Here is a 25,951-nt window from a genome sequence, read left to right on the forward strand (position 1 = left end):
CCAACAGTGGCTGGCAGGCAGACACCTCAGTGCGCTTTACAAGTAGGGCATGATGCTGACATCCACAATCTACTACTAAACACCAGCTGCACTTTTGGCTGTCTGTGCTACTCATGACCAACGGATCTGTCCTCCTTTCCTTCCTCTAATCCTTGCCTAAAAGCCATATATGCTAGTTGGCATCGCAAGCATCCTACAGCAATGAATTCTACAAGCTGATTATGGGTGGACTTGTGTTCCCTTTTATTTGCCACAAAACAAATGCCTGTCAATTTCAATAACAACAAAAAATAGATTTGTTTATAAAGGAGAAAAAACAGTTCGGCTCTCTCCATGCTACCGTTGTGAAGTTAGGCAACTTTAAACTGCGGATTTAATAGCCTTATGGATGACATGTACGTACACGTGAATTTATTTATAACATTTATACACCACCTTTTCCTCCAAGGTGCTCAAAAGTAGCTTATAAAGTTCTCCCCTCCTCACAACAACCCAGTAAGGTAGGTTAGACTGAGAGGCAATGCCTGGCCAAGGTCCCCAGTGAGCTTCAGGTCTGAGCAGTGATTCTGAACTGTCATATTCCAACACAACTTCCCAATGGCATTTACTCTGAAACCTAGATCCTGCCATTTTGGGGGGGAGGGGGAGGAAGAGGGATACCCTCTTGCTCATTCTGCAGGGTTCCTGGGCTGCTGCCTCTGATGGCACCTAGGCTGCCTCCCAGGATCTCTCACCCCTCCCAGCCACGCAAGGCACCGACCCAGCCAAAGCAGTCATTGGAGGTGGTGGGGCGGCCTACTGTCGGGCCACCTAGGCCCAAGCCCGCGGCCAATTCACGCTGAGATGAGAAAGAGGGAAAGGAGCTCCTGGCCCGGGTGGGGGGGAGGCGCCAATCCCGCTCGTAGTTCATGGAGAGGCGTCTCTCCTCCTCTCTCCCCCCCCCCCGCTCCCTCCCCCGAGTCTGGGCTGAAAGAGTCGCAGGTGAGAGGTGAGCGGGGCTGGGCAGGCGGCGGGGCTGGGCGTCCGCCTGCGGTTCGGGGGGCCCTGGGCTTCCTGGCTCCTCGCTCCTTTCGCGGCAGTCGGGCTGCGGGAGGCGGAATGTCCCAGGGAGGGAGCAGGGATGTGTAGCCACACGCAGCCCCTGGCAGCCGGCCTGAGCGTGCACGGCGGCGGCAGCAGTAGCGGCGGCGGCGGCTGCTGCAGCAGGCGGAGCAGCAACAGCAGCGCTTGCAGCGCCAGCAGGAGGAGCGGGGAGGCCAGCAGGCAGCTTGGCCGCCGCGCCTCCCGAACCCCCGGTGCCCGGGCAGCGTAGGGCATGGCAGACCCGCTTGGCCGATCCCCACGCTAGTCTGCGGGCGGGGGGCAGGCAGGCAGGCACGCCCCTAAGGGGAAAAAGGAAAGAGCCGCCGACGCGAGCGCCGAGGTGAGGACGAGGGGAAGTTGCGCGCGTGCGGATAGATGTATGATACGTGTGTGTGTGTGTGTGGAGTGGGGTGGCGGCGCCCAAAATGGGAGAGATGTGTGCTGGGGGAAAGCTAGAGGAATGGGGAGGGGAGGGGATCCCAGGGGATGGGGGGGGAGCTGCAGAGGGTTGGGGGTGTTTGGTTGTGTGTGTGTTTTTTTGCCGAAATGGCAGGGAAGCTGGATTTGGGAGGGAGGATCCGACAGCACGCGGGCGAGGAGAGCGCCTGCAACAGCGGCCCGACGGGTGTGGGTGGGAGGTGGAGAGGAGAAAATGGAAGAGATGGCAGATGGGAATGCCTCCCTGGTGCTGCCCCCTTCCTCGGTACCCAGATTCCCCCTTCTTTCTTTTTCTTCTCTTTTCCTTTTTGCTCCCGCGGCTGTGATCGGATGGAGGCTGCTTCGGGATCCTCCCTCCGCATGTGCGCCGCTGCGGGCTGGGCTGGGAGGAAAAGCCCCTCCGCGCTGGGAAGGGGCAGCGATCCATGTGGGCGCAGGGAGGGTTTGCCCTACCTCGGGGTGGGGGCGCCCTCGCCGAGAGGATGCCAGGAGGGATGTCTGCCTGCCTGCCTTCCTGCCTGGCGGTGGTTGTGGTAGCAGCTACGGCGGGAGCACGTGGGGCTGCGGGGGGCTGCGGGGAGGAGTGATCGGGAGTGGTTCCTTCACCTCTCCGAGGCGAGGAGGCGACCCCACTCCGGGCTAGGAATCCATGGTAGGGCAGCGACATGGTAGGGAGCCCAACCTGCCCTGTCCGCCAGCAGGGGCCAAAATGCACAGCACTCGGGACATCAGGCCGGCACGTGGGGCGGGAGGCCTTTTTGGAGACACCCCCATAAGCGAGGTTCTTATCCCTCCGCAGCCCCAAGGGGCTGATGCAAAAAACAAAAAAGTCATGTTTTTGCAGTCGCCCCTCGAAGTATCCACACGTTCTAGAAAGCAGCAACATCTCTATAGTGTTGATTGTGAGCCAGTGGACGCTGGTCCATCAAGGTGAGCGGGACGCTGCTCTCACCTGCCTGCCTTCTCACTTAAATTCATTCATTCCGAGGGCTGGCCCTGGTTGTCAGCTTCCTCCGCCTTAATTTTAGTGCTGCCATTGTAGGACACAGATGGGAGGAGGGGGAGGGGGGATCGGGACAAAACTAGAATGAGTGAGTTGTCTCTCTTTGCCTGTCATTGGCTCTCTCTGTTGCCATTGGCTCTGTTGATCTCAGTGGGCGCCAGCCACTACTGCTCCCTAGCATTCTTCAGTCCCTGATTCATTGAGAGCCATTTCACAGGTTACACAGAGACAGGGCAAAACCTGGGCTTTGCCATCAGATGCACAAGCCACAAGGAGCTGGAGGCAGTCATGGCTGCTTAGCACAACTGCCCTTTTTGACAGAGAGGTTCACCTGTTAACCTTCTTAGGTGTGTTTTTAAAACATCTAAGGTGTACTCTTAGATGTGCACCTAAAAATACATCGTATGGTACTCGGGATGCTCTATGAGCCCCTCACAGCTTTGCTGCTTGACAAAGATTTTCCGTCTGCAGTTGAGCAATGCATTTCCCCCTTTTCTTGTTAAGGGAGAGATGGCTGGCCCCACGTGAAATTAGGGGTACGGGTTTGGGGGCTAACAGTGGGAAGCTCTGGAGGAGGGAGGCAACATCTACATTTGAGGATAATTTATAGCTTCCTCCCCAGTACATTGCCTCCAATAATCCATTTGACCGAGCCTCTGTTGGTTGTTACTGTAGCAATTCTTCAGCATTTTCTGTTGGCTGCCTAAAGCAGAAAAGCAAACATCCTATTTCCAAATATGCCCAATCCGATAAAATCCACAGACCCTTTTGACATTGCAGCACAGTTTGCCTGCCTATTGACCTGAAGACCAGTAATCGGCGGGTTCTGTCTGTGAACTCTTGATTTAGTAACTCTGTTACTCAGTCCACTGATTATCCCCTTCCTATGACTTCCATGCAGTTACATAGTCTAGGATGTCATCTTCCCTAAACCTTATAGACCCATCTGGCGACCTCCACTCCAGTTAACCCAAGGAAGCCTCATCCACTTGCAAACCGATATAGACATTCTGAATCCCATTTGTTGTCCCAGGAACGGTTAACTCATTGCTCCCTGCTATGATCAAATAGCCCTCCACTACTTGAGAGAGAGGGAGTGAATCAATTTGTAATGTTGAGAATCCATGGCAGTTGCTTATGTGACACCAGTCATTTTGTGAAGGATACTTCAGCATGCTTCAAGGTATTGAAATTGTTGCTTGAGGAGTAAATACACAAATCTGGGGGGGGGGGAGGGAGAATTAGGAAAAAAATGCTTTAGGGTAGCCTTGAACTCCAGGAGGTCATATCTCTGCTTTGGAGATTTTATTGGGAATGGAAAAGAGAAATGACCTTTTCAATGACATGCGGCATTCAGCTGGGGTCCTAACAGCTCAGGAGGAATTGGCTGCCAACTGTTCATCCTTAATCCATAAATTATTTTATAAGATTCACAGGAATCACTTTGCCCTCCTCTGATATGCAGCAGCTGTTCGGCAGCACAAAGTACCACCCCATAACACAATACTTCAGGGTAGGAAATGAAAGAGAATCTTCTGGCCAATTGTAACAACAATTGGCATATGGGGGAAGTAGTAAGAGTACAGTTACCCAAAGCAGAATATGACCAGAATTCTATACAGGCTAATAAAAATAACACAGGCTTTTAATAATCAAACATGACTAGAATCTTTATCTGAAAGCTCACCCGAAATATCCTTCTAACATATTCTGTGTCATTGGCAGATGTGGCACAGATGTCATTCTCCCACAATAGCGCTATTAGGTGTCACCTCAGGGTATAAGATCTACGCTACAATCTTACATCAGTTTTATGCCAGTTTGACAAGCTCAGGTTGTCCCAAGAAATTTTAGGAATTGTAGCTTAATGAGAGTAGTGCATATTCTGTTGGAGATTCCGGGCCATTTACTCTCAAAACAGCAGGCCTCGGGGTGCTCAAAAGAGAGGTAATAACTGTTAAACCAATATTTCTCTAGTGTAGATAAGCATATGCTGGAGATAAACCCTCAGTGGGTGTGTCCTGGCATTTGAAGAAGAGTAAATATGTGACAGCTGGATAGACTTTGTTTTCTATCCCAAGGACCTCATTCATTTACTACTGTGTTTCAAATATGTTGTATTTCATTGAGGTCTCTCTTTGAAGTAGGAAGGGCTTTTCTGTTTCTCCCTTTTGTGCCTGGCTGGGAGAAGAAGAAAAACATTATTTTCACTGTCTGTCTGTATTTCTTACCAGATCATTTCTACATTTCTTTTGCTTGGATTTATAGCCTCAAATGTACCACTAGCCACATATATCTGAACATTGTGAACAAATTCTATGCCCATAAGGTAGATAGGCATGAAACGATCCTGTTAAGAATCTGTTTGCTCTGGCCTCCTGATTACTAACTGACTTCTAGCATATGTCTCAGTCAGTTGTTCACACTTCCTTCAATATTGTAATGGCTGCAAGCTTTTACACGATAGTAAGTTTGATATTCATTCATTAACAGACGCCAGAGCTTTTATTTAAAATGCAAAGCATAAGATTCACACATGCTGGCCAAATGGTGCCTGCCTATAACAGTCCACCTTCAAGAGGGTGGGACTGGGCAGTAGCTTTCTCTCAGCATAATCCACCTCCCAGGATTACTGTGAGGGTACAGTAGAATTGCCCCTATATGCTGCTTGGAGTTCTTTGGTGGAAGGTGGGAGCCAAAGCTAAGTGACAGAGCGAATGCCTCGCATGCAGGAAAAATTAAGGTCCAAAGTTCAACCCCTGACATCTCCAGTTAAAAGGATTGCATATTTATCTTCACCAGCAAGTCCCAGGATGGGTAGCAGAGGATGGAAAATACCTTATCAGTCCAAATAAATGCTGAGTTATATAGACCAATCATCTTACACAGCATAATGCAGCTCCAAATGTTCATAGGGTTGGATGCAAATGTGATAATCCAGTACATAAACCTTATCATCTTAAGAAATGGCCGCAATACTGCTTCAGAGAGATTGATAGCAAGCGGATGGAAACAAGAGTTGTTCTAGAGTGACATGGGAAGAGCTGTAACTAAAAATCAATATTTAGCAGTGTTTTAAACATCAGATTGGTGAGCTTCTGATCCTCACCTCTAGAACTCAACCCACACAAAAGTGCTCCTGATTGTATTAACCACCTGCCGAAGACAGAGAAGTTAATTCTCTCCCCCCCCCCCGATTCTTAACAGAGTAAGAAGGAGCATCATTACTTAGGCTGTAATCCTATTTTCTTTCATTTGGAAGCAGGCCCCATTGAATTCAATGGGACTTACTTCTGGGCTGACATGCAATTTCATTTTATTTTTGTTCAGCAGTTTTCACCCTATTAGCATATGTCATCTTATCAGTGCACAACGCAGCACAGCTAGAGGTTTGCATTGAGAAGAAACGCAACACCAATATCGTTTCAAAATTATAGCCTGTGCTTTGGAATATCCTTGGGATGCTTTGATGGGAGATCTCAATGTTGTACGGGTTCAGGGGTGTTCTCTCTTTCTGTGGGGGAGGCGATAGGAGTGTGAAGGTTAAAAATGGGGGGGGGGTCCTACAAACAGGTGTTTTGTTTTTTCACTGCATGGGGGCAGACTCAGAAAGTCTACTGCTCTTGTGCTTTCAGCCTCCAAGCCAAGGGAATTGTTGACGCAGCTGGCATTTGTTTTAAAGAAGAATGGAAACTCATAGAAATAATTGTGTTTGGAATAAGCAATAATAGTGTTTTGGAGCTCTACGATAGCACTGCGGAAGTGCCAACATCCTGGTCTGACTTTGTCTTCATCCCCTTGTAGGTGACTATCTCGGTGGGGCCACGCTGACCATGCTCAGGAGCTTCTGTCTTCAGCTCATGTCCTTGCTTTGGATCCTGGTGGCCCATCACCATTTTACACAAGGTGAGGATGAGTTCAATGTTCCTTTGGTTCCACCTGGCCATGAAGTCTCTTACAGCAGAAAGGTAAAGGGTTCATTCTGCAGCGGTGTGCAGAAACCACCATTTAACTCCCTGTGAATGATTCCTCGTGTTCAAAGAGGTCTCCCTTTCTTCAGGTGCCAGGGAAAAACATATGAGCATAAACGTTACTCAAGTGTGTGGGTTTCATCACTTAGTTGTCCTGTAGAGGCTATAGAGGAGGGAGTCAAGCTAAGGTCCACAAGGTAGGGTGGTTATAAGAACATTCCTGTCTACAGGGAAATTGCCTCCTGCTTCCTGCAGGGAGTAACATGCGGCTACTTACTTACTTCAGGAAGGGCCGTAGCTCAGTGGCAGAGCACATCCTTTGTATGCAAAAGGTCCCAGGTTTAATCTTTCGTGTCTCCACTCATGGCTGGGAAAGACTCTTGTCTGAAACCCTGGAACAAAGGGAAGCTGCCTTCTACTGAGTCAGACTATTGTTCCACTTAGCGTAGCATTGTCCACACTGTTTGGCAGTGGCTCTCTAGGGTAGCAGATCAGGACTTTCCCCCTGGAGATGATGGGGATGAAACCCAGGGCCTTCCTGCATGCAGAGCAGATGCTCTGTCATTGACGTGTTGACCCTGCTGAACTCCATGGATCAATGGTCTGACTCAGTAGAAGGCAGCTTAGTTATGACATGTAAGGAGAGGAATGGTCTAGCCTTCTTTCCTGGTTGTGAGCAAATTAAAATACCGCTGGTTGACCCATCTTGTGTAGCAGACTGAGCTTGGCATGAGATTAACAGAGCTAGAGGTAAGTTTGTGTCTGTGTGTGCCCTCTCTGCTTCTGTGTGAGTTTGGGTAGACAAATGGTACTGTACTATTTGGGTTTCATAAGATAGTGCAGCATAGGAAAGTCCCGTCCCCAACACATAGGTTTTAGCCAGAGTGGTATCTGGGTTGCCAGCAAGATGGACCTTCTTTGATTAAGCATAGACTAGATAGATTACAGTGATGCAGTGGTACCTCGGGTTACAGATGCTTCAGGTTACGTGTTTTCGGGTTGCGCACTGCGCCAAACCCGGAAGTACCGGAACGGGTTACTTCTGGGTTTCAGTGCTCACGCATGCACAAAAGCGCTAAACCGCGCTTTGCACATGCACAGAAGCGCCGAATCGCAACCCACGCGTGTGCAGACATGGCCCTGCGGGTTGTGAACGCTGCGGGTTGTGAATGTGCCCCCCCCCCCCGCCAGATCACATTCACAACTCGAGGTTCCACTGTACTGGCAATGGGGCATACATTTTTTTTTCTATGATCATAGACTCATAGAATTGCAAAGGACCCCAAGTACAGGAATCTCAATTAAAGCATCCATGAAAGATGGTCACCCACTCTCTGCTTAAAACCCTCTAAGGAAGGAGATACTGAACGAAATTGCTAATAATTGTATAAAGTATCCAAACGGACAATAGGAAAATGCTGTTCCTAGCTCCATGAATTCCCCTGCTCGTGTCCAGGTGGGCAGTTGGATAAATCCAAAGCAGCCTCTGCAAGCAACAGATCTGAGTGGAGGAAGGGGCTGCTTGACCCTTCCCGCTACGACCATCATTCTGCTCAAAGCCCCCCCCCTTGCTTCTCCACCCAGAGGGGGAGGTGACCTGCGACTTCCCCCATGTAGTTAGAAAAGCAGCAGGAGCGTCATCTGCAGTGGGGAAACGGGTCAGATGGGAAAGAGTCCAGCAGCTCTCCCTCCGTGATGTTCTTTGCTCAGATTTGGGATTTACTGTGGCAGCTTTGCATTGAAAAGACAGGAGGAAAAGCTCAAGGGAGAGTGACATGCAACTAGTACAACATTGAACTAGCCCAAGTGCCAAAGCTTAATATGTTTGTCCCCTGACATTTGCCCCTGCTGTCCCGGACCCAAGGTGCGATTACTCTCCCCCTGCCCCTTGGTGTTTTTAGGCATGCAGTGACACCTGCTGGACATTCCGTGAAAGGCCTTCAAACGTCCCTGGTACAAGCCATGCCCAGGGGCCAAACTAGACAATACAGTGGTACCTACTTAATTCGTACCACTTTAGCTAATGGGGCTGCCTGCTGCCGCTGCACGATTTCTGTTCTCAACCTGAAGCAAAGTCCTTAACCCGAGGTAATATTTCTGGGTTAGCGGAGTCTGTAACCTGAAGCATCTGTAACCTGAAGCGTATGTAACCCAAGGTACCACTGTACAATAATCAGTGTATGATCACAATTGTGTATCTTCTTCACATGTTGTAAAACAGAAGCTGTTGCAAAGGCCTGATCTGGATTATGACCATAGCATGGAGGAAATGTTTGTGTGCTTAAAAAAACAAAACTCCCCTCTCCCCCGTTTTCCTAACAAAAACCACACATGTACACAAGCTGCTATTTACCGTAGGTGGGAAGATGCTATTTGCACTCATAGTTGCTTTCCTTCCAGGGCAAATAGCAGGTCTGGGAGGCAATTTTTGTTACGAGAATTATACTGGGGGAAAGACTTATTTCCCCTATCCTTCACGCCACAGTCCAGATAGGCATGGACCAATCTGGTCTTCCGCAACTGTTTTTTATTTTTATTTTTTAAGGAGACCATACATAACACATTTCATCAGGTATGTAACATATTGTTAAGTTTAGCCCTGGGAATATGGGTGTATCTACACCAGAGACTCGTACCGGGTTAAGCTCATTCCTTTTCCATTGGGAATTCTGGGAATGGTAGTTTTCCGAGAGGGGCCTATGTATAGGGTTGCCATATTTCAAACAGTGAAAATCCGGACAGAAAAGTTGTTGAGCTTTTTTTTTTTTTTTTTTTTTTGTAAAAACACACACAAAATGCTGTTTTTGAGCTAATTTTATTAAAATGTGGTACAAAACCAATGTAAGTGGATAAGGCTCCCGAGCGCACACGATCCAACAAGATCGTTGGGTCCTGGTCACTTGCGGCACAGCACATGACAGAAGAAATAAAAAGAAAGGTGAAAGTTAGCGGGCAGAAGCAACAGAGCCTTCAGGTGCCAGAAGGGAGGGGATAGGGAGGGAGGGAGGGAGGGAGGGAGGGAGGTGGCAGGACTGGGGAACAAACAGCTCAGTTACAGCCTTGGAGACATTTAAATAAATAAAGAGAAATCAATCCCTTGGAAAGGGTCTGATGCTCATCTCAAGTGCTGGGCCAGAGAAATGGAAATATTGGGGGCCTGCAAGTCAAATTTCCAGAGTGCTCCTCAGCTATAGTTGCTTTGAGTATATCTATTCCTCCCTCTGTGCATTCAAGGTAGCAAGGAGTCTCAGTACAGCAGTGTTCGTCCCCCTTCCGCAGATTATGTTTTCCCCCTTAGGCTGGAAAAACAGGAGGTGTCCTGCGCCTTGCTGTGGCTTTCTTTAATTGATTCTCTCCCCCAGAAGATGGGCTGTCTCTCCCACTCCCGGGACGCTCTCTGGGATCCCTTCGGAGCTTGCTCTCTCCCTCGGACACTGATGGCAGTTCCCTGACACATATTTACCAGAGAGAAGGTTGCATTGAATTCAAGGAGGTCCTATTCCTGCATTGCAAGGAGGTTCCAACTCTGTGATTCTGTGATTCTATGCAGGGGTGAGGAACCGGCAGCCTACCATGTTGGAATCCACCTCCCATTGGCCCCAGTCAGTGCAGGCAGTGGTCAGGGATGAGGGGAGCTGTAGACCAAAACATCTGCAGGGCACCAGCTGGGTACTCCTGCTTTAGATGATGATTTGTATTGCTTTGGTCACTTCAAAAGGTGGCAAGCTGGCCCAGTTGAGTTTGGGGGCTCGCCAGCAAATTCTGCTGAGTGTGGCCCTCAACCTGTGCTTCACACTTTGATCTGATGGTACCAGTTGGTGCCAGCCTTCATTCTGCAACTGTACTGTGGTGGTTATAGAAATGGCATGGCATTTGTGCTGCAGTGGGGAGAAATGGATTTTACAGTGGTGCCTTGCAAGACGAAATTAATTCGTTCTGCGAGTGTTTTCGTCTTGTGAATTTTTTCGTCTTGCGAAGCACCACTGTGTATTGACGGTTTCCCATACGAATGCATTGGTTAAAAAAAAAAGGCGCAAGACGTTTTTGTCTTGCGAAGCAAGCCCATAGGGAAATCCGTCTTGCGAAGCAACTCAGAAAACGAAAAACTCTTATGTCTTGCGAGTTTTTCGTCTTGAGAGGCATTCGTCTTGCGAGGTACCACTGTATCTTTAAAGGGCAAAGAAGGAGTAGATAGGTATTGTTTCACAAAAATGTAAGGGGTGGGGAATGAATTAAACATTTCTAAAACAGCATTGCCATGGTGGAGATGTGCAAGATTGTCTTGCTGACAGCAGTACAATGGGTACTATCCAAAGGGAATTTCCCATATGTTCCTCTTGATCCGTGCTGTTTTGTTTGCTAGAAGTTAACAGAAGTATTTGTTATGCTTAGCTTCATTCATACTGTCGGTGCTTAATCAGAGCAGCGTCTTAAACTGGATTAAATCTTGGAGTGCTTCCATATTAGCTTTCTTTCAACAGAATGAACAGAAATTAATTAGTTAATTAATTTTAATTTAACGATATTTATTTACTGCTTAATGTATTTTTAAATAGCCATCCAAGCTGGTTGCATTAAATAATAGAAAATATACGTAAGAAAATACAATAATACCAACAGACTTTAAAAAGAAGTAGGCATAATATGAAGATAAAAATGCAGGCAAAACACAATTAACTCACTCAGTTACTCCTGAGAGTTCAGTTGCCACTCTTCTCAAACAGTTATATTTTGCGGCAGCTGTGGGGAGAAAGGCAAATTGCATGCTAGGTATCAGTAACGGAATTGAGTCGAAAACTGCTGATATCACAATGCTGTTATGCTGTGTAGTTGGAATACTGTGTACAGCTTTGGTTGTTGTACAATATCAAACATCAAAAATGATATTGTAGAGTTGGAAAAGGTTCAGAAAAGGGCAAGCAAAATTGTCAAGGGGATGGAGCAACTCCTTGTAAGGAAAGCTTGAACTCACAGATGTCCATGGAGGCGCAGGTCAATTCTGTGTCCAGGGCAACTGTGTACCAGCTCCATCTGGTACGCAGGCTGAGACCCTACCTGCCCACAGACTGTCTCGCCAGAGTGGTGCATGCTCTAGTTATCTCCCGTTGGACTACTGCAATGCGCTCTACATGGGGCTACCTTTGAAGGTGCCTTGGAAACTACAGCTAATCCAGAATGTGGCAGCTAGACTGGTGACTGGGAGTGGCCTCCAGGACCATACAACACCAGTCCTAAAGTATCTTCATTGGCTCCCAGTGTGTTTCCAAGCACAATTCAACCTGTTGGTGCTGACCTTTAAAGCCCTAAACGGCCTCGGCCCAGTATACCTGAAGGAGCATCTGCATGCACATTGTTCAGCCCAGACATTGAGGTCCAGCCCTGAGAGCCTTCTGGCAGTTCCCTCACTGCGAGAAGTGAGATTACAGGGAACCAGGCAGAGGGCCTTCTCGGTAGTGGCCCCCACCCTGTGGAACATCCTCCCACCAGATGTCAAGGAAATAAACAACTATCTGACTTTTAGAAGACATCTGAAGGCAGCCCTGTTTAGGGAAGTTTTTAATGTTCGAAGTTTTATTCTGTTTTTAGTGTTCTGCAGGGAGCTGCCCAGAGTGGCTGGGGAAACCCGGCCTGATGTGCTGGGTATAAATAATAAAATTGTTGTTGTTGTTGTTGTTGTTGTTGTTGTTGTTGTTGTTGTTGTTGTTGTAGCAGTTGGGCCTTTTCAGTTTAGAGAAAAGGTGAATGAGAGGAGACATGGTAGAAGTTTATAAAAATTAAGCATGGCATAGAGAAAGTGGCTAGAGAAACATTTTTCTCCCTCCCTCATAAGACCAGAACTCGTGAACATTCATTGAAGCTGGTTGTTGGAAGATTCAAGACAGGTAAAAGGAAGTTAAACTATGGAACTCGTTCCCACAAGAGGCAATGATGGCCACCATCTTGGGTGGCTTTAAAAGAGAATCAGACAGATTTGGGGAGGATAAGGCTATTGGTGACTAGTTGCCATAGTAAGTAGATTGGAGGCAGTGACCTTTCTGAATACCCGCTGCTGGAAACTGCAGGAGAGAGCACTCTTGAGTTCTGCTTGTGGGGTCCCCATAGGCCTTTGCTTGGCCACTGTGAAAATAGGAGACGGTGTTAGATGGGCCACTGGCCTTCTCTGCATTCAGGGCAGGTGTCTTTCTGTGTGTAGGGTGGAGACACGTCAATTTCATCACTGCTTTGTTAAGTTTTAAAATTAAGATATTGCAGTGCTGGGGGACACAGATCCTCTCCTTAAGTGTGTTTGTGGGGGAAGGACCTTCTCCAGGAAGTGGCAATAGCAGTACAGTCGTACCTCGGGTTGAAGTTGCTTCAGGTTGAGTGTTTTCGGGTTGCACTCTGCGGCGACCCGGAAGTAACGGAACACGTTACTTCCGGGTTGCGCCGCTCGTGCATGCGCAGACGCTCAAAATGATGTCATGCACAGAAGCGGCGAATCGCAACCCGTGCAGACGCGGTTTGCGTTCGCTTCAGGATGCGAATGGGGCTCTGGAACGGATCCCATTCACATCCAGAGGTACCACTGTACTGGTGGTGGCCAATCCAGTCCAGCATCCTGTTCCCGCAGCTGCCAACCAGATGCCTGCGGGAAGCCTGCAAACTGGTATTCAGGAGCATGAAGAGAGAGCCGGTGTGGTGTAGTGGTTAGAGTGCTGTGCTAGGACCTGGCAGACCAGAGTTCGAATCCCCACTCAGCTGTGAAGTTCACTGGGTGACCTTGGGCCTGTTGCCATATCTCAGCCTAACCTGCCTCACTGGGTTGTAGAACTGTAAAGTTGGAATGTACCCCCCCCCCCAGGCTCATCTAAGTCCAACCCCCTGCAATGTAGGAATCTTAGCTGAAGGTTGGGAGGATAAAATAGGGAGGAGGAGAACCGTGTACACCATCTTAGAGGAAAAGGCGGTAAATAAATGCAATAAGTAAATAAATAAAGTAATCATGCAAATAACATGTTTATTTTTTAGCAGTGGCATTTGCAAGGTGGATGCAATTAAGTACAGCTGCCACAGGACAACTACTGTAGCATGAGCCCCTCCTCCCCAAAAAGAGATGTCATTTGAAACTAAGAAGCTAGCTTCCCCTGAGTTAGGCCACTGGTCCATCTCCCCAGTATTGATTTCTTTTCTGGACCAGGAATGACTCTACAGGATTCTGGGCACATATCTCCTCCTACATGGTCCTTTTAGCTTGTGATGCATTGAAAGCAGGTGCTCTTAACACATGAGCTATGGTCCACTATCCATCCTGAGGGGGGAAAACAGCGTGTTGCTCATTTGGAAAGTTGATTGTTGCTTCTGCTTCATTTCTTTTTTGCGCTTAATTATTATCGTTTGCATCCTCTTGCCTGATGGTTCACTGACCTATATCTGTGTTGCGATTTTCTCCGGAAGGGCAGTTCTGTTCTGTATTATTGCAACGTTGAGCTTGATCTCAGTCTGTCGATTGCATATTAAAAAAATTTCCTAAAATATATATTTAAGGGGGAGGGGGACAGCAAGCAGCATATGTTCCCAGCTGCAAAATATGGAGCCTCCCACAGCTAAGAAAAATCAGCACTTTGACACTCTGAAGATTAAGGGAAGACAGCATGAATGGCATGCAATAAATGGGTAGAAACGTTTCCATTTATTGCACTAGAAACTGGTCTTGTGATATTACAGATGGCAGGGAGAGGTCATACACAACTGGGATAAGTGTATGCTGGAAATGAAAATGGATTCTACACACTTCTGTCCCAACCTGGCAAATTTGTGATGGGTTCACCAGCCTTTTCCTGCTGACACAAGTTAGCCATAGCTTGGAGTTCTGCCTTCCTGGTGCAATAAATCCTGCTCTCTGCTTTGCCTTGCAGGTGATGACTGCAGTGACCACTGTAACTTGGCTCATGGAAGCTGTGACGAGGACGGCAAATGCAGGTAAAGCCATACTTGGGTGCTGTTAAAACAGAGGGCAGCTCAAACACGGCGTCACTCCAAACCCTGCACATTTTGTGCCAACCACCCCAAGAAGTAGTGTCCTATAAGCTTCTACTCTCAGAGTTGGCCCAATACATTTTGCTGCCTGGTGCGACAAAGGACAAGATGGCGTCCCCTCCCATTCAGTGTATAGAAGCTGATTGAACTAGCCATTAGTTTTTATTGCAACACCGGTGTTGCGACAGCCGTGCCTGAGGACAGCAGGCCGGCCTAGAGGGTGCAAAGTTGGCTGTGTGGCACACACAGATGTTTTCTGCAACCAGGGCCAGCCCACCCATGAAGCAAGGGGAGGGGACTGCCTCAGGTAGCAGGATCTGTAGGAACAGCAGATCCAGCCTCTAAGGAATGCGTTGCCCGCTTATGCTGCCACTGCTGCAACAGCTGTGGCATGTTTCTTGGAGGTCAAATCTGCTGCCTCCTCAGCAGCACCCCCATGCCACCCCTACAGTGGCCTCTTGTGAATATGAGGTACTGCCCATGCCACCCCTACAGTGGCCTCTTGTGAATATGAGGTACTGCTGGCTCACTTGGGAGGAAATGGTGGGTATCTGGTCCACCAAAGGCTGCCCCCTCCCCCCCACCATTCCCACTTAAACCACCAGGTAAGGTTTATTTTATTTTAAAATAAATATTATTTTTCAGGTTTACAGAGATACAAATCCAATTTTCCCCCAATAAGCATTTATAGTTTGACTTCCTCCCCCATCCCTTTTGCAGTTTCTTATATTTTATAAAAATTAATACCTTCATTTCCCTCATTATTCCAATTAATGTAAGGTTGATTTTATTCCCTCCCTTGTTCCCAGTGTAGATCTTCACTCCCCCCTTGCTCCCGATGTAAATTTTTACTCCCCTCTTGTTCCTGATATAGATCTTCACTCACCCCTGGATGGGTGGGCGCCATTTTGTTGCTTGCCTCAGGTGTCAAAATGTCTTGGGCCAGGCCTGCTCCAACCCCATGCTGCCACTCCTCCCCACCTTCCTGCCTCTGCTGCCTGAGGCAGCTGCTTCATTACTTATAGGTCTGGCCCTGCCGGTTTTTCATCCAAAAGTCCACTTCATAGGTAACATTTTTTTCTACATTAAAAAAATCTCCATACATGCCAAAACATATGTACATTTTCCTGTGTTAAGTGGGATATTTAAGTTTATCTCACCACCAGTCCATAGATAAGATGGCCACTGTGTGCAGCTGTTGTCTGCTTCATGAACAAAAGAGATTGTTTCTCCATATATATCACACTTTCCTAATAGGGATGTTATTTCCATTTATTAAAAATGTCACATTTGAAGCAACTTGAATGGATGCAATGAACACACTTTATGTTAGCCTTATGAACAAATCAACCAATGTTGCTTGCTCTCATTTAAAGAAAGCCCCTCCCCTCCAAAAAACTAGAATGGTTGCCCAAATATACCCATGCTGTTCATTTGTGAAAGAAAATTTTGTTGTTGTTGCTAGCCTTTCTAGTTTAGTTAATCATAGCTAATTCTTACTCACCATAGACAACCAAGCAAGTTGCTATTTACACGTCTGAATCATGGGCTCGGTTTGCATAATCTTGTTTCATTTGCATGCTTTCAGTCTGGGAAAAGTGAGTTTATTTCCCCACCTTCGTCTTTTTCACAGCATTTTACAGTGAATGGAAGAGAGTGCTTTGTGTGAGGGTTTTGAACCCACTGTGTATCACTGAAGTGTGTGGGTCGTGTCTGAGAGCCAAGGAAGAAGCACAGATCCAAGTTGAAAGAGATTGCTGCAGATAATTGCATATGGATTTTCTCCATAAACTTGAGGGCTAGAAATTTACTTTGAAATTTAATTAATAGTGATATTTTTCAGGGATCCAAATTCTGGCCCACCCAGAATAATGGAATATTTACAGTCCTTTGTTTTGGTAGTCATTTTTAGGGTAGATGTTGACTTGTTTTGCAAAAAATCTCCCTTGAATGGTGAGCATCCTTCTTAATCTGATGGGTTGTTCTTTTGGTCTCTGGAGAACAGATTATTTAATCCATCTATTTGCATCTGGGCAGAGAGTTCAGTCAACCTGCTATAGGATACTGCAGCCTCAAACAGCTGCTGAAGAGCAGTGTCAAAGGGCATTGCCCGATCAGCACCTGCTTACACTACTGAAGCTTTGTATTGTTTTTTATGGCATTTTACAGTGCAATAAAACATCCCACATACGACACTCCCCAGAATGGGTGGATAATAGCATTTCAAAAGTTTTATAATTTTATATGACTGTTCTGTGTTACCAGCCAACATTGCACAAGCTTTCGGATAACATATGCTGATCGCTAGAAGCTGCAGCTAGGAAATACCTGAGCTGCTAGGCTGTTTTTGTCTTTTATTAAATTTACTTTGAATTGCCTAAATAAAGACCTTGTCTGGAAACCAGGGTTTTCAGCTGAAGACGGGAGAGGCTTTTGCATAGATTCTATTTTAGATCCTACTAAATCCTAGGATTTCAAATGGGCTCATTTCCTATGAAACAGCTTAACAGTATCAAAGAAACATGGGTAAGATAACTTGCTACAACACCGCAATAAGTTTCAGACATTATTTTGAGAGTTTTACAGTTGTAATACAGTACTGTTGCCATCCCTGGGTTGCATGCTTGGAGTAGGCCTCCTTTTCCAACCCAGCGCTGGATTTGGCAGTAGGAAACACATCCACGCTGCATGCGTCTTGTCCTGGCACACCGTCACTAATACAACAATTTTCAAAGCAAAAAAAAACAGTCATTTACAGAGCAACCCTATATTCACATTATGCTGGGGCTGGCAATTTGCCACTGCTGTGTTGGTGCAACAGCCTCTTCATGAAATGCTCAGCCCATGAAGGAAGGGGAAACCACAGCAAATGCATGGTGTTGGTGAGGGAGGGAGAGAAAATAGGGAATGGTGCCATCTGAGGGCTCTGCCAGGGCTCATGCCTCAGTCTCTCTCTCCCCCCCCCCCAAGCCATTCACCTTTGGGAGTTGTAGCAGAACTCTGTGTTTGCGGTGGCTGTTTGTTCTTCTCCTTGCATATGAGCTATGTTCCTACAAAGCAGCTGCAATGGATGCAGAAACACACCTGACATTCTGACAACTATCCGCTCCCATCAAGCACAGATGTTCTTCAGGGCTGGGCAACCTCCCAGATCTTTCCAGATGCTGTTGGATACCAACTCCCATCAGCCCCAGCCAGTAGCCAGTTGTCAGAGAGGATGTAAGTTGCAGTCCAACAACATCTGGAAGGCTATAGGTTCTTCATTTCTGCACTATAAGACGTGTCCCTCTTTCTCTCGCTTACCTGTTCAGAATGCTCTCTCCCTCAATTGTTGGAGAGGAGGTTGGGTGTTTGAACATGGTCCCCTGAGGCAAGGTACCTGTTAGGGGTCTAGAAGGAGAAGTGTGAGCAGTGTGAGCAAGTTCCCTCGCATGCTCAGGAGATGATGTTTGTGCAAAGTGCCCGCTTTGTGGTCTACCGGCCAATTTTATCCAGCGTCCGCTGGCTGTTGGGATTGTAACCAAAGAATGGTGCCATAGGTGGCCCCAGCAAAGTCATTTCTTACATTCTTTGACAAGAGCACATACTCAGGATCACAGACCAGTTGTATTGTGGCTGTTAATAGATACTAGGCATGGACTTATGCTATGCAATTTAGCACACATTGGCTGATGAAGGGGTTTCTATGTTATATACATGTTTTTTAAGGTAGACCAAAAAGAGGTTGAAGTCAGCCCACCCCTGCCCCACCCTGAAGACACCAGAGACCCAGGACTGATAGAAAAAGCCTGTGATTGTGTAGTTCAAGATGTACCTCATCTAAGAAGGGCATCTTTCTTCACTGCAGCTGAAGGATGGGGGCAGACGTTGATCTTTCCATTGGTCAACAGAGTTGTCCTGTGTAGACCAAATTGGTTTTTTTGTGTGGGGGCCTCACCCTGGACTTTATGTTTTCTGATTTTTATCCCTTCGGCACACCCACGGTGGGGTTTTTTAATACAAAGCAGATTTTTAAAACAAAGCAGATTTCTGATTTTTATCCCTTCGGCACACCCACGGTGGGGTTTTTTAATACAAAGCAGATGCCATTTTTTAATGCTGTATTTCCCCCACTTGGTTTGTGGTTTGTGAAGGGTATACGTCTCGTTTCAGTGATTCCTTTTTTGCAGCTGTGCAAATGGGCAGCCTGAGCTTGTGCCTCTGCACCACTCCCTCAGAGTGGCAGGAATGTGCAGCCGTGCATTTCTCTGCCATTAAAAGAGAAGAACTCTGTAGGGGAGGCGCAGAGGAGCAAAATCCCCACCCACAGGTATGGCGCGAAAAAGAAACTACGCCCACGAAACCTGGGCTCAGTCTTTTTGGCACTGACTCACTGATTGCAGAGTAAACACAGGACTTGCATCTCATTAGTTGCAAGGAACAGAGAGGCATGAGCATAGTATGAATCCCGTGTATCACTGCTTGATCTTTGGTAAGCTTCAGCACTGGGGAAACCCAGCCAGATGGGTGGGGTGTAAATAATAAATTATTATAGTCTAGTTATAAGTGTGGTGAACAAGGCTTGCCCGTGAGTCATGTCTTGGTACATCCTTCCATTTTGGTTTTATCTTCCAATATTTTCTCAATATACTTTAAAATATGGGGAGAAAGGTGCTTGATATGTGTGCATTTGCTTAATTTCACAAAGAAAAAGTAGCCTGCGATATGCCATTGCCAGCAGCCCAGTCTTAGGCAGGTTTACTCAAAAACAGGGCGATGCACTCCTGAGTAAGGGTGTATAGCAGGGGTGGACAATGTGATGCCTTCGAAAGTTGCTGGACTCCAACTCCCATCAGTTCAAGCCAGCATGGCCAGTGGACAGGGATGATGGGAGTTGTAGTCCAGCAACATCTTAAGGGCACCACGTTCCCTGCTCTCCTGGACTGCAGCCTTAAGGTTTGGCACCGGCCCATTCCTATTCTCTCTGAAAACAATTCAGGTGTTACTGGGATAGAAAAGAAACAGTGGTAAAAGCAGAGTTTCCTGCCGACCTTGCACATCAGGTGTACAGCCCAGATTGTCCCTCCTGACCTATGGCAAAACCCCAAGGCAAATACCAAGGCTGGAGATTCCTCTGCTGTGCCCACCCACACATTTCTTAAAATAGAGATAATTTTCTCACTGTCCCCAGGCAATCATTAGACAGGCGGCAATCTTGGCTGGTTGATGCTCTTCACCAAAACTTCTGGTACTCATAAGCCCCACCCCTCCTCTTGCCTTCTGCCCAAAGTGCCTCCATTTTGCCTCACCCTTGGCTCCATCCCCCTGCTGCTGCTGCTCCCTTCACGAATTCCCCTCTCATTCTTGTGCGAGGTACTTCTTCCTATCATGCCACTGAGACCGAAAAGGATCCTGGATCCTGCCTCCACCTATCACCAGGAACAGAGACCGTTGGTGGATCTACACACAGGGGTGCTATAAATAAGTCAGAAATTAAATCATTATAACAACCACACACACACACATAAACAAAAAATCACATAGAATATTTTTTTTTGCTCTCTGGCACCATCTGGTGTTGCATGTTATAACGCATTCAAAACGTTGTTTTTTGACTAATGCAGCTGAGTCCCATGACTATGAAACGCCAGTCTAATGCCTTGCGATGTTTACTGCACATGGCTTTGTTAGTGCCTTTGCGTGGTGCCTGCGGTGACGTTCTCCTGCTCTGACTTTCTGGTTTTCCTTCTGCAGGTGTGACAAAGGCTGGGAAGGGGAATACTGTGAACAGTGTGTGAGGATGCCAGGCTGCAAGCATGGGACGTGCCACCAACCCTGGCAATGCATCTGCCAAAGTGGCTGGGCTGGCAAGCTGTGCAAGAAAGGTGCGTCACTCCACTTGGAACAGGGTGGGGACTTATTGAGGAGAGTGGGGACGACAGGGAAAGGAGGGCACTGCAATAGAAGCTTATTGGGAAGCTGCCTTATACCAAGCCAGAACACATGGGCTGGTACCTGCTCTCCAGAGTTTCAAACAATAGCTTCTGCTGCTGATGTCTTGAAAGGCTGAAACTCGGGTCCTCTGCATACACAACACGTTCACTACCGACAAATGATGCCATTTCCAAACTACAGCAATTCAGCCTTAACAGAAGAACCGCACAGCCTTATTAACAGCAGTAATTCGGCCGTCTTCCCATTTTCTGCTTTGAGGCCTCCCTGGAGAAAACAACTACTTTTGCCATTGACTCGAATACTTGTGGAGGGGAGGTGTCTGGCATGAAAAACCAGCCCTGAGTACTTTTGACCTGCATTTTCTCCTCCTCTTTCTCCCCATCTCTTTCAGACGTGCATGTCTGTGAGCACCAGACCCCGTGCCAGAATGGAGCCCAGTGCGTCTACGACCGAGATGGGGAATATTCTTGCCTGTGCCTTGAAGGATTCCATGGAAAGAACTGTGAGCTGAAGACGGGGCCGTGTGATAAGGCAGGGTGAGAGATCCTAGCAGAAATAGATGGGAGGAAAGGCAGGGGCAAGGAGCAAAACCTTTTAAAGGCTCCAGTCCTTTGCCTAGGAGTAAGTCCCATTAAGCTCAGTAGGGCTTACCTCTGAGTGAACGCCTATAGGATCAGCCATAAAAGGCTTTAAAATGCACCATTTCACGAACAAGGATTTCAAGGCAGCGTTCAGTTTTATGATGACTTTTTGTTGTTATTTTTTCCTGTGTGGCTTAATTTTACATGCACCTTTTACGTGCACTTAGAAGCCACTTAGAGTGGCTGGGGCAACATAGTCAGATGGGTGGAGTACAAATAATAAAATAATAACTGTTATTAGAAATGCTAACGGTTAAGGGGTATTTAAACAGATGAATAAAATGTAGGACGGCCCATATGGGTGTTGTGATTGCTCCCCATTTTCTCCTTTCAGGTCCCCTTGCAAGAATGGCGGAGAGTGCCTGGACCAGAACGGCTTTGCTAACAACTACACCTGCAAGTGCCTGGCAGGATTCATTGGCACCCACTGCGAGATTGACGTCGACGACTGCCTGATGCGCCCCTGTGCCAACGGTGCCACCTGCCTCGACGGCATCAACCGCTTCTCCTGCCAATGCCCCACTGGCTTTGAAGGGCGTTTCTGCAGCATCAACGTTGACGACTGCGCCAGCCAGCCGTGCAGAAATGGGGCAAAGTGCTACGACCGCGTCAACGATTTCGATTGCCTGTGTCCCGAGGGCTTTGTCGGCAAGACCTGTGAGCTCCTTGCTCCGGAGCCGACGTGGGTCACCGCGTTTCACCCTGATCCCAAGGGGCACGGCAACGACGTCGTGAGAAGCACGGCCAGCAGCAACCCTTGGACAACCCAGTCTGAGCCCGTCCGGGTTGTGGTGACTGGGAAGCGGGTCACTACCTATAGTGAGAAATCAAACGGGGGAGGGCTCTTGATCTCCGTGAAAGAGGTGGTGACTCAGCAGGACTCGGGGCTGAGTCAGTCGCAGCTGATTTTAGTGCTGGTGTTTGGGCTGCTCACGGCCCTCCTAGTCTTGGTAACTGTGTTGGTGCTGCTGAAGAACTGGCAGAGGGGGCGCCGGAGGTGCCAAAGCCCCTCACAGTCTGCAAGGAAACTCCAGGACCAAGAGTGCCAAGTGGGCATGTTGAGTACGGTCTTGATAGAACCCAGGAAAACGACTGAGCTGTAAGGACCCCCCTGAGTCGGAGCCTGGCGACCTCTGTACACCCACCAGATGAGTCAAGGAATTCTCCGAGCAGCGTCCAGGGGGATGCTCTGGCCGTCCGCCCCCAAAGCACCGCGGGCTCTGGTCGAACTCAAGGCCGTGCATCGCCAGGGAAGAGGATGTGCACGAGGCAGCAGAGCCTTTGCTTGAAAGCGGAGTCCTTGAATGCATGCAGCTTAAAGCCACTGGCTTGGTGGCAGCGACGTCTTAAGGGCAGCCAAGGGAGTGCTGGGTCACGATAAAGCCAGTGCTGGAAACAGCAAGCAAGACAGGTGGATGTCATCCCACAAGCACTCCAAGGGAGTTGCTAGAATGAGGCTAAGCATGCCAGGACAGGTTGTAGTATTTGGCTAAGCCCTTAAGGATCTGGTAACTCTTGGTCAGAGTCATTGGAGGTATCCTATGGCCTGTCTGTTTACTCAAGGGGGCCCAGGAACTGCTCTGTGTATGCCCCACCACCCTCTAGCACAGGTGATATGGGACTCCCATTCTGCCTAGAGGCCTTTCAGTCTGTTTTCAAACTCCATAAGCTCTCCTAAGGACCTTGTGGTGCCATGAGCCACTTTGCTGCCTACATTGACCATTCTAGATCATTGTCTTGCCCATTGTGTCCTGTACTACATCCAGTTCTGATCTGGCTGCAAATGTTTGGAACCTCTGAAACAAAACCCTTCTCTTCCCCTCCTCCCTGAAGGGTTTATTCAGACCCTGATTTCACACATCGTGCTCCCTAGAACCTCATTTTCTCAGCTCTGGTGTCAGGAAGGGTCAAAAGCAAGCACTAAGCCAACTTCCCCTTCTCAGTCTCAGATGGTTGGCCTGAGACTCTTCACTTGCCGGAAGAGAAATGGCTGTGTATGAAGCTGGAAATATGAGGCCTAGCAATCCTGATTCCAAGGCCTGATGTCTGTGAGAGATCAAACTTGGGCGTGAACCAGAAGCAACCATGATAGCACTTTTCAGTAGCACATGTTGAACCATACTGATGCCTTAAGGCAAAAAAGTATACTTCCGAGGATGTATCCCAAAACATTGGTCCATCAAGCTTGGTAGTGTCTGCACTGACAACAGCTGCACTGGCAACAGCTCTTCAGGGTTTCAAATTCGGGGTCTTTCTCAACCCTTCCTGAAGTTGGTGAGGATGGAGCCTGAGATCTTTTGCATGCAAAGGTTCTGTCACTACAAACAGTTATTCTCCTTCCCTATGTGGAAGTAAAGGCGGTGGGTGATCTCATAAAACAATTCATATTTGGCTACATAGTGACAGCAATGAAGGCAGTACACACGTTTGGAAAAGAGTGGGAAAACTCATTCAAAGACCCATTTGCTGGAGGGCAAGATAGTCTGTATAGACACTGTCTACGCTTGCGTGCATGTTCTTGGTGCACGTCAAAATGCAGGTGGTGTCCATGCACACTGTTGCTCGCATCTCGATGCACCCTTATGTGTAGGTAGAGATGCTCATCTGGAGAGGGGTGCTTGGGGTGCTCTGTTGGCCCTGCCTCCAACTCCCGCCTCTGACTTCCGCCTTCCTAACTTCTGCAGAGAACCTGCGTACATACAGATCCAGCATTTATAGGATCACAACACACAATCTGTGCCCTACAAAAATGGAAGGTACAAACTGCACATTCAGAGTCTATTTGCATCGAACTGTATGCACGCAGTCCCTTGCACAGAATACCAACAAACAGAGGTCACAGGTGGGATCAGTAAGCAGAATAACATTTCAACCCAGGGTTGGGCTTCAGACTGGGGGTAATGCAGCTTCGAAGTCACGACAGATACCAGTCTGGTTGCCAAGGCAATGGGGACCTGTTCCTCCTGCTGCCTTAAACGTTTCTGCTCCCTTTTGAGGGAACACTCCCTAGTTTTTTTTAAAAAAACAACCCAAAATGGCATGTGCTCTTTGAGAGGCATAAAAATGATTATAGAACTTTTATTCCCACCCCTGTTTTCAGCTCAGCCTTCAAATCTCCTGTTTTAATAAGTAACACAACTGAGTCAGACGGCGGTATGGTAAACAGTTCCCTTACCTTCAGTTCCCTTACCTTCAGTGGGCCAGTTCCACTTCAGGTATACCAGAGACAGTGGTCTTTCTGTCAGGGTTGTCCCTGCGGCTGTGGCTTAGGCACGCCATGCATGTTTTCCTCATTGACCTCCCTTGTTCTTTCCCCTGTGACCCCAAAATAAGAATACATGAGCACCCTAGTTTCATGGTCAAGGAGGTTACATGTCTGGAAATGCAACTTGAGTAAAGCAAAAAAAAAGGGGGGGGTTCACCATAAATATTATTTTTGTAATACACAGTTGATGAATGGTTGTAACTTTATAAAATAAATTCAGGAAATTGAGTATATGAACCAGCACCTTCCTGCTCCTCCACAGACTTCCCCTCTCTTGGATGATGTCATTCCATGCCTTGTCCCATCACGTACCACTGGGCCCATCTCCAAACCACAATGGTTCCCCTCTAACCACAGGTCCTGACCTGCCAGAATTGCTATCATCTTTGGCTCACTGTCAGCCCTACGAGAAAGAGGGTGACCTCCTTTGCAAAAGAATTCCAAATTCCCTACAGAGGGGTAACAAGTGCTTGAAAATCTCTTATGTCCAGATTTCAAGAAAGTACTGCCATTTTGAACTGCTCTAAAAGGTCTGGAGGGAGGAGGTGGTCCAGCCAAGAAGATAAGAGTACTAAAAGCCATATGCATATGGGAGAGTAAGTAGAGTAATTTCCACTACACTTTTCCATGTACAACTTGCTTTAGAGTTATTATTTTTAATCAACTGTATCTCCTTCATGTGCTGTAGGTTAAGCAGGGAAATAGAGTGACTTACCCAAAACTATCCAGTATGAAGCATGACTTAAATGCAGAATGCGAAACTGTGTACCCCTCCTCCCCTAACTGCTCAAACGCAACACAGCTTTCATGTCTCAGCGTAGATGGCAAAGAGAGCAGCGAGGAAAGATCCCAGTTACAAATGGTACGGAATGAACAGCTGCCTGGTGCTGCCTGGGCTTGGTTCATTCAGAGGGGAGAGCAGCTATTCAGGCCCTGCGGACCAAGCCGCCTACTCATGAGCAGCAAATTCAGAAAGGTGGGGTCCCTTCATGATAGTCACAGCCACGCCCCTTCTCAGATTATACAACCTAAGATTACACAATTTTATAATTATAGAATAGTAATTATTTTAAGCATTTAGGATCTATACACCTAGATCTTCGGGGGGGGGGGGCGTTTCTATGCACATATATGGGCAAATGATTTGGAGTCATGTTTACCATGAAGTTCCATTGTACATAACCAAACTTGCACGCCATTCTCTTAAAAATGAAACACTTTGTGTTTTCAGCATTCCTACATGCTTAAAAGCCCCCCTTTCATTCTGAGTGGGTGGCACTAAGATGCTGGAGACAGCGAGCCCACTGCACACACTGGGAAAAGTAAAAGCTTGGGAATGACCAAAAGCACTCCCAGGCAACCGGCTTGTTGGTCATTCCTTCTGATTTGTTTGTAAGGAGGTCAGAAGACACGGCATCAAAGCAGGTGTCGTCTCACATTTTCTAGTCTATTCCCCTGTCACTTTCCGTATCGCAAAAAGTCCAGCCTTTGGGGGAAATAGTTGTGCAAGACCTCCACGTCAACTCTAGCTGTGCAACCTGAATTTGCCAGTATGTGGTTGAATCCCACCTGGAAATACCAACAGCCTGGAAGTGCCGCA

General features: G+C 47.5%; 1 protein-coding gene across 3 annotated transcripts; it reads left to right on the forward strand.

Annotated features, from left to right (window-relative positions):
- Positions 1-560: 560 nt before the first annotated feature.
- Positions 561-24,584, forward strand: DLK2 (delta like non-canonical Notch ligand 2). 3 transcript variants are annotated; one of them, XM_083433855.1, is made up of 6 exons: positions 561-988; positions 6,329-6,430; positions 14,391-14,454; positions 20,245-20,375; positions 20,837-20,981; positions 21,421-24,584. In XM_083433855.1, the coding sequence occupies exons 1-6, from the start codon at positions 844-846 to the stop codon at positions 22,187-22,189; spliced, it is 1,356 nt and encodes a 451-aa protein (XP_083289981.1). In that variant the 5' UTR covers positions 561-843; the 3' UTR covers positions 22,190-24,584. The 3 variants fall into 3 exon arrangements, with proteins under 3 accessions (XP_083289981.1, XP_083289982.1, XP_083289983.1); XM_083433856.1 differs by having other exon boundaries at positions 894-981; XM_083433857.1 differs by having other exon boundaries at positions 974-1,423.
- The last annotated feature ends 1,367 nt before the right edge of the window (positions 24,585-25,951 follow it).

This window comes from Podarcis tiliguerta (genome assembly GCF_965153285.1).
Source record: "Podarcis tiliguerta genome assembly, chromosome: 3".
In the NCBI taxonomy this organism is placed as follows: Eukaryota; Metazoa; Chordata; class Lepidosauria; order Squamata; family Lacertidae; genus Podarcis; species Podarcis tiliguerta.

Excerpts from the sequence above, each read along its gene's own strand:
- DLK2 (XM_083433855.1), top strand. The coding sequence starts at position 844 with ATGAGAAAGAGGGAAAGGAGCTCCTGGCCCGGGTGGGGGGGAGGCGCC. Across the intron at positions 6,431-14,390 it reads CCATCACCATTTTACACAAG|GTGATGACTGCAGTGACCAC; the intron begins GTGAGGATGAGT and ends TTTGCCTTGCAG. Across the intron at positions 20,982-21,420 it reads GGGCCGTGTGATAAGGCAGG|GTCCCCTTGCAAGAATGGCG; the intron begins GTGAGAGATCCT and ends TTCTCCTTTCAG.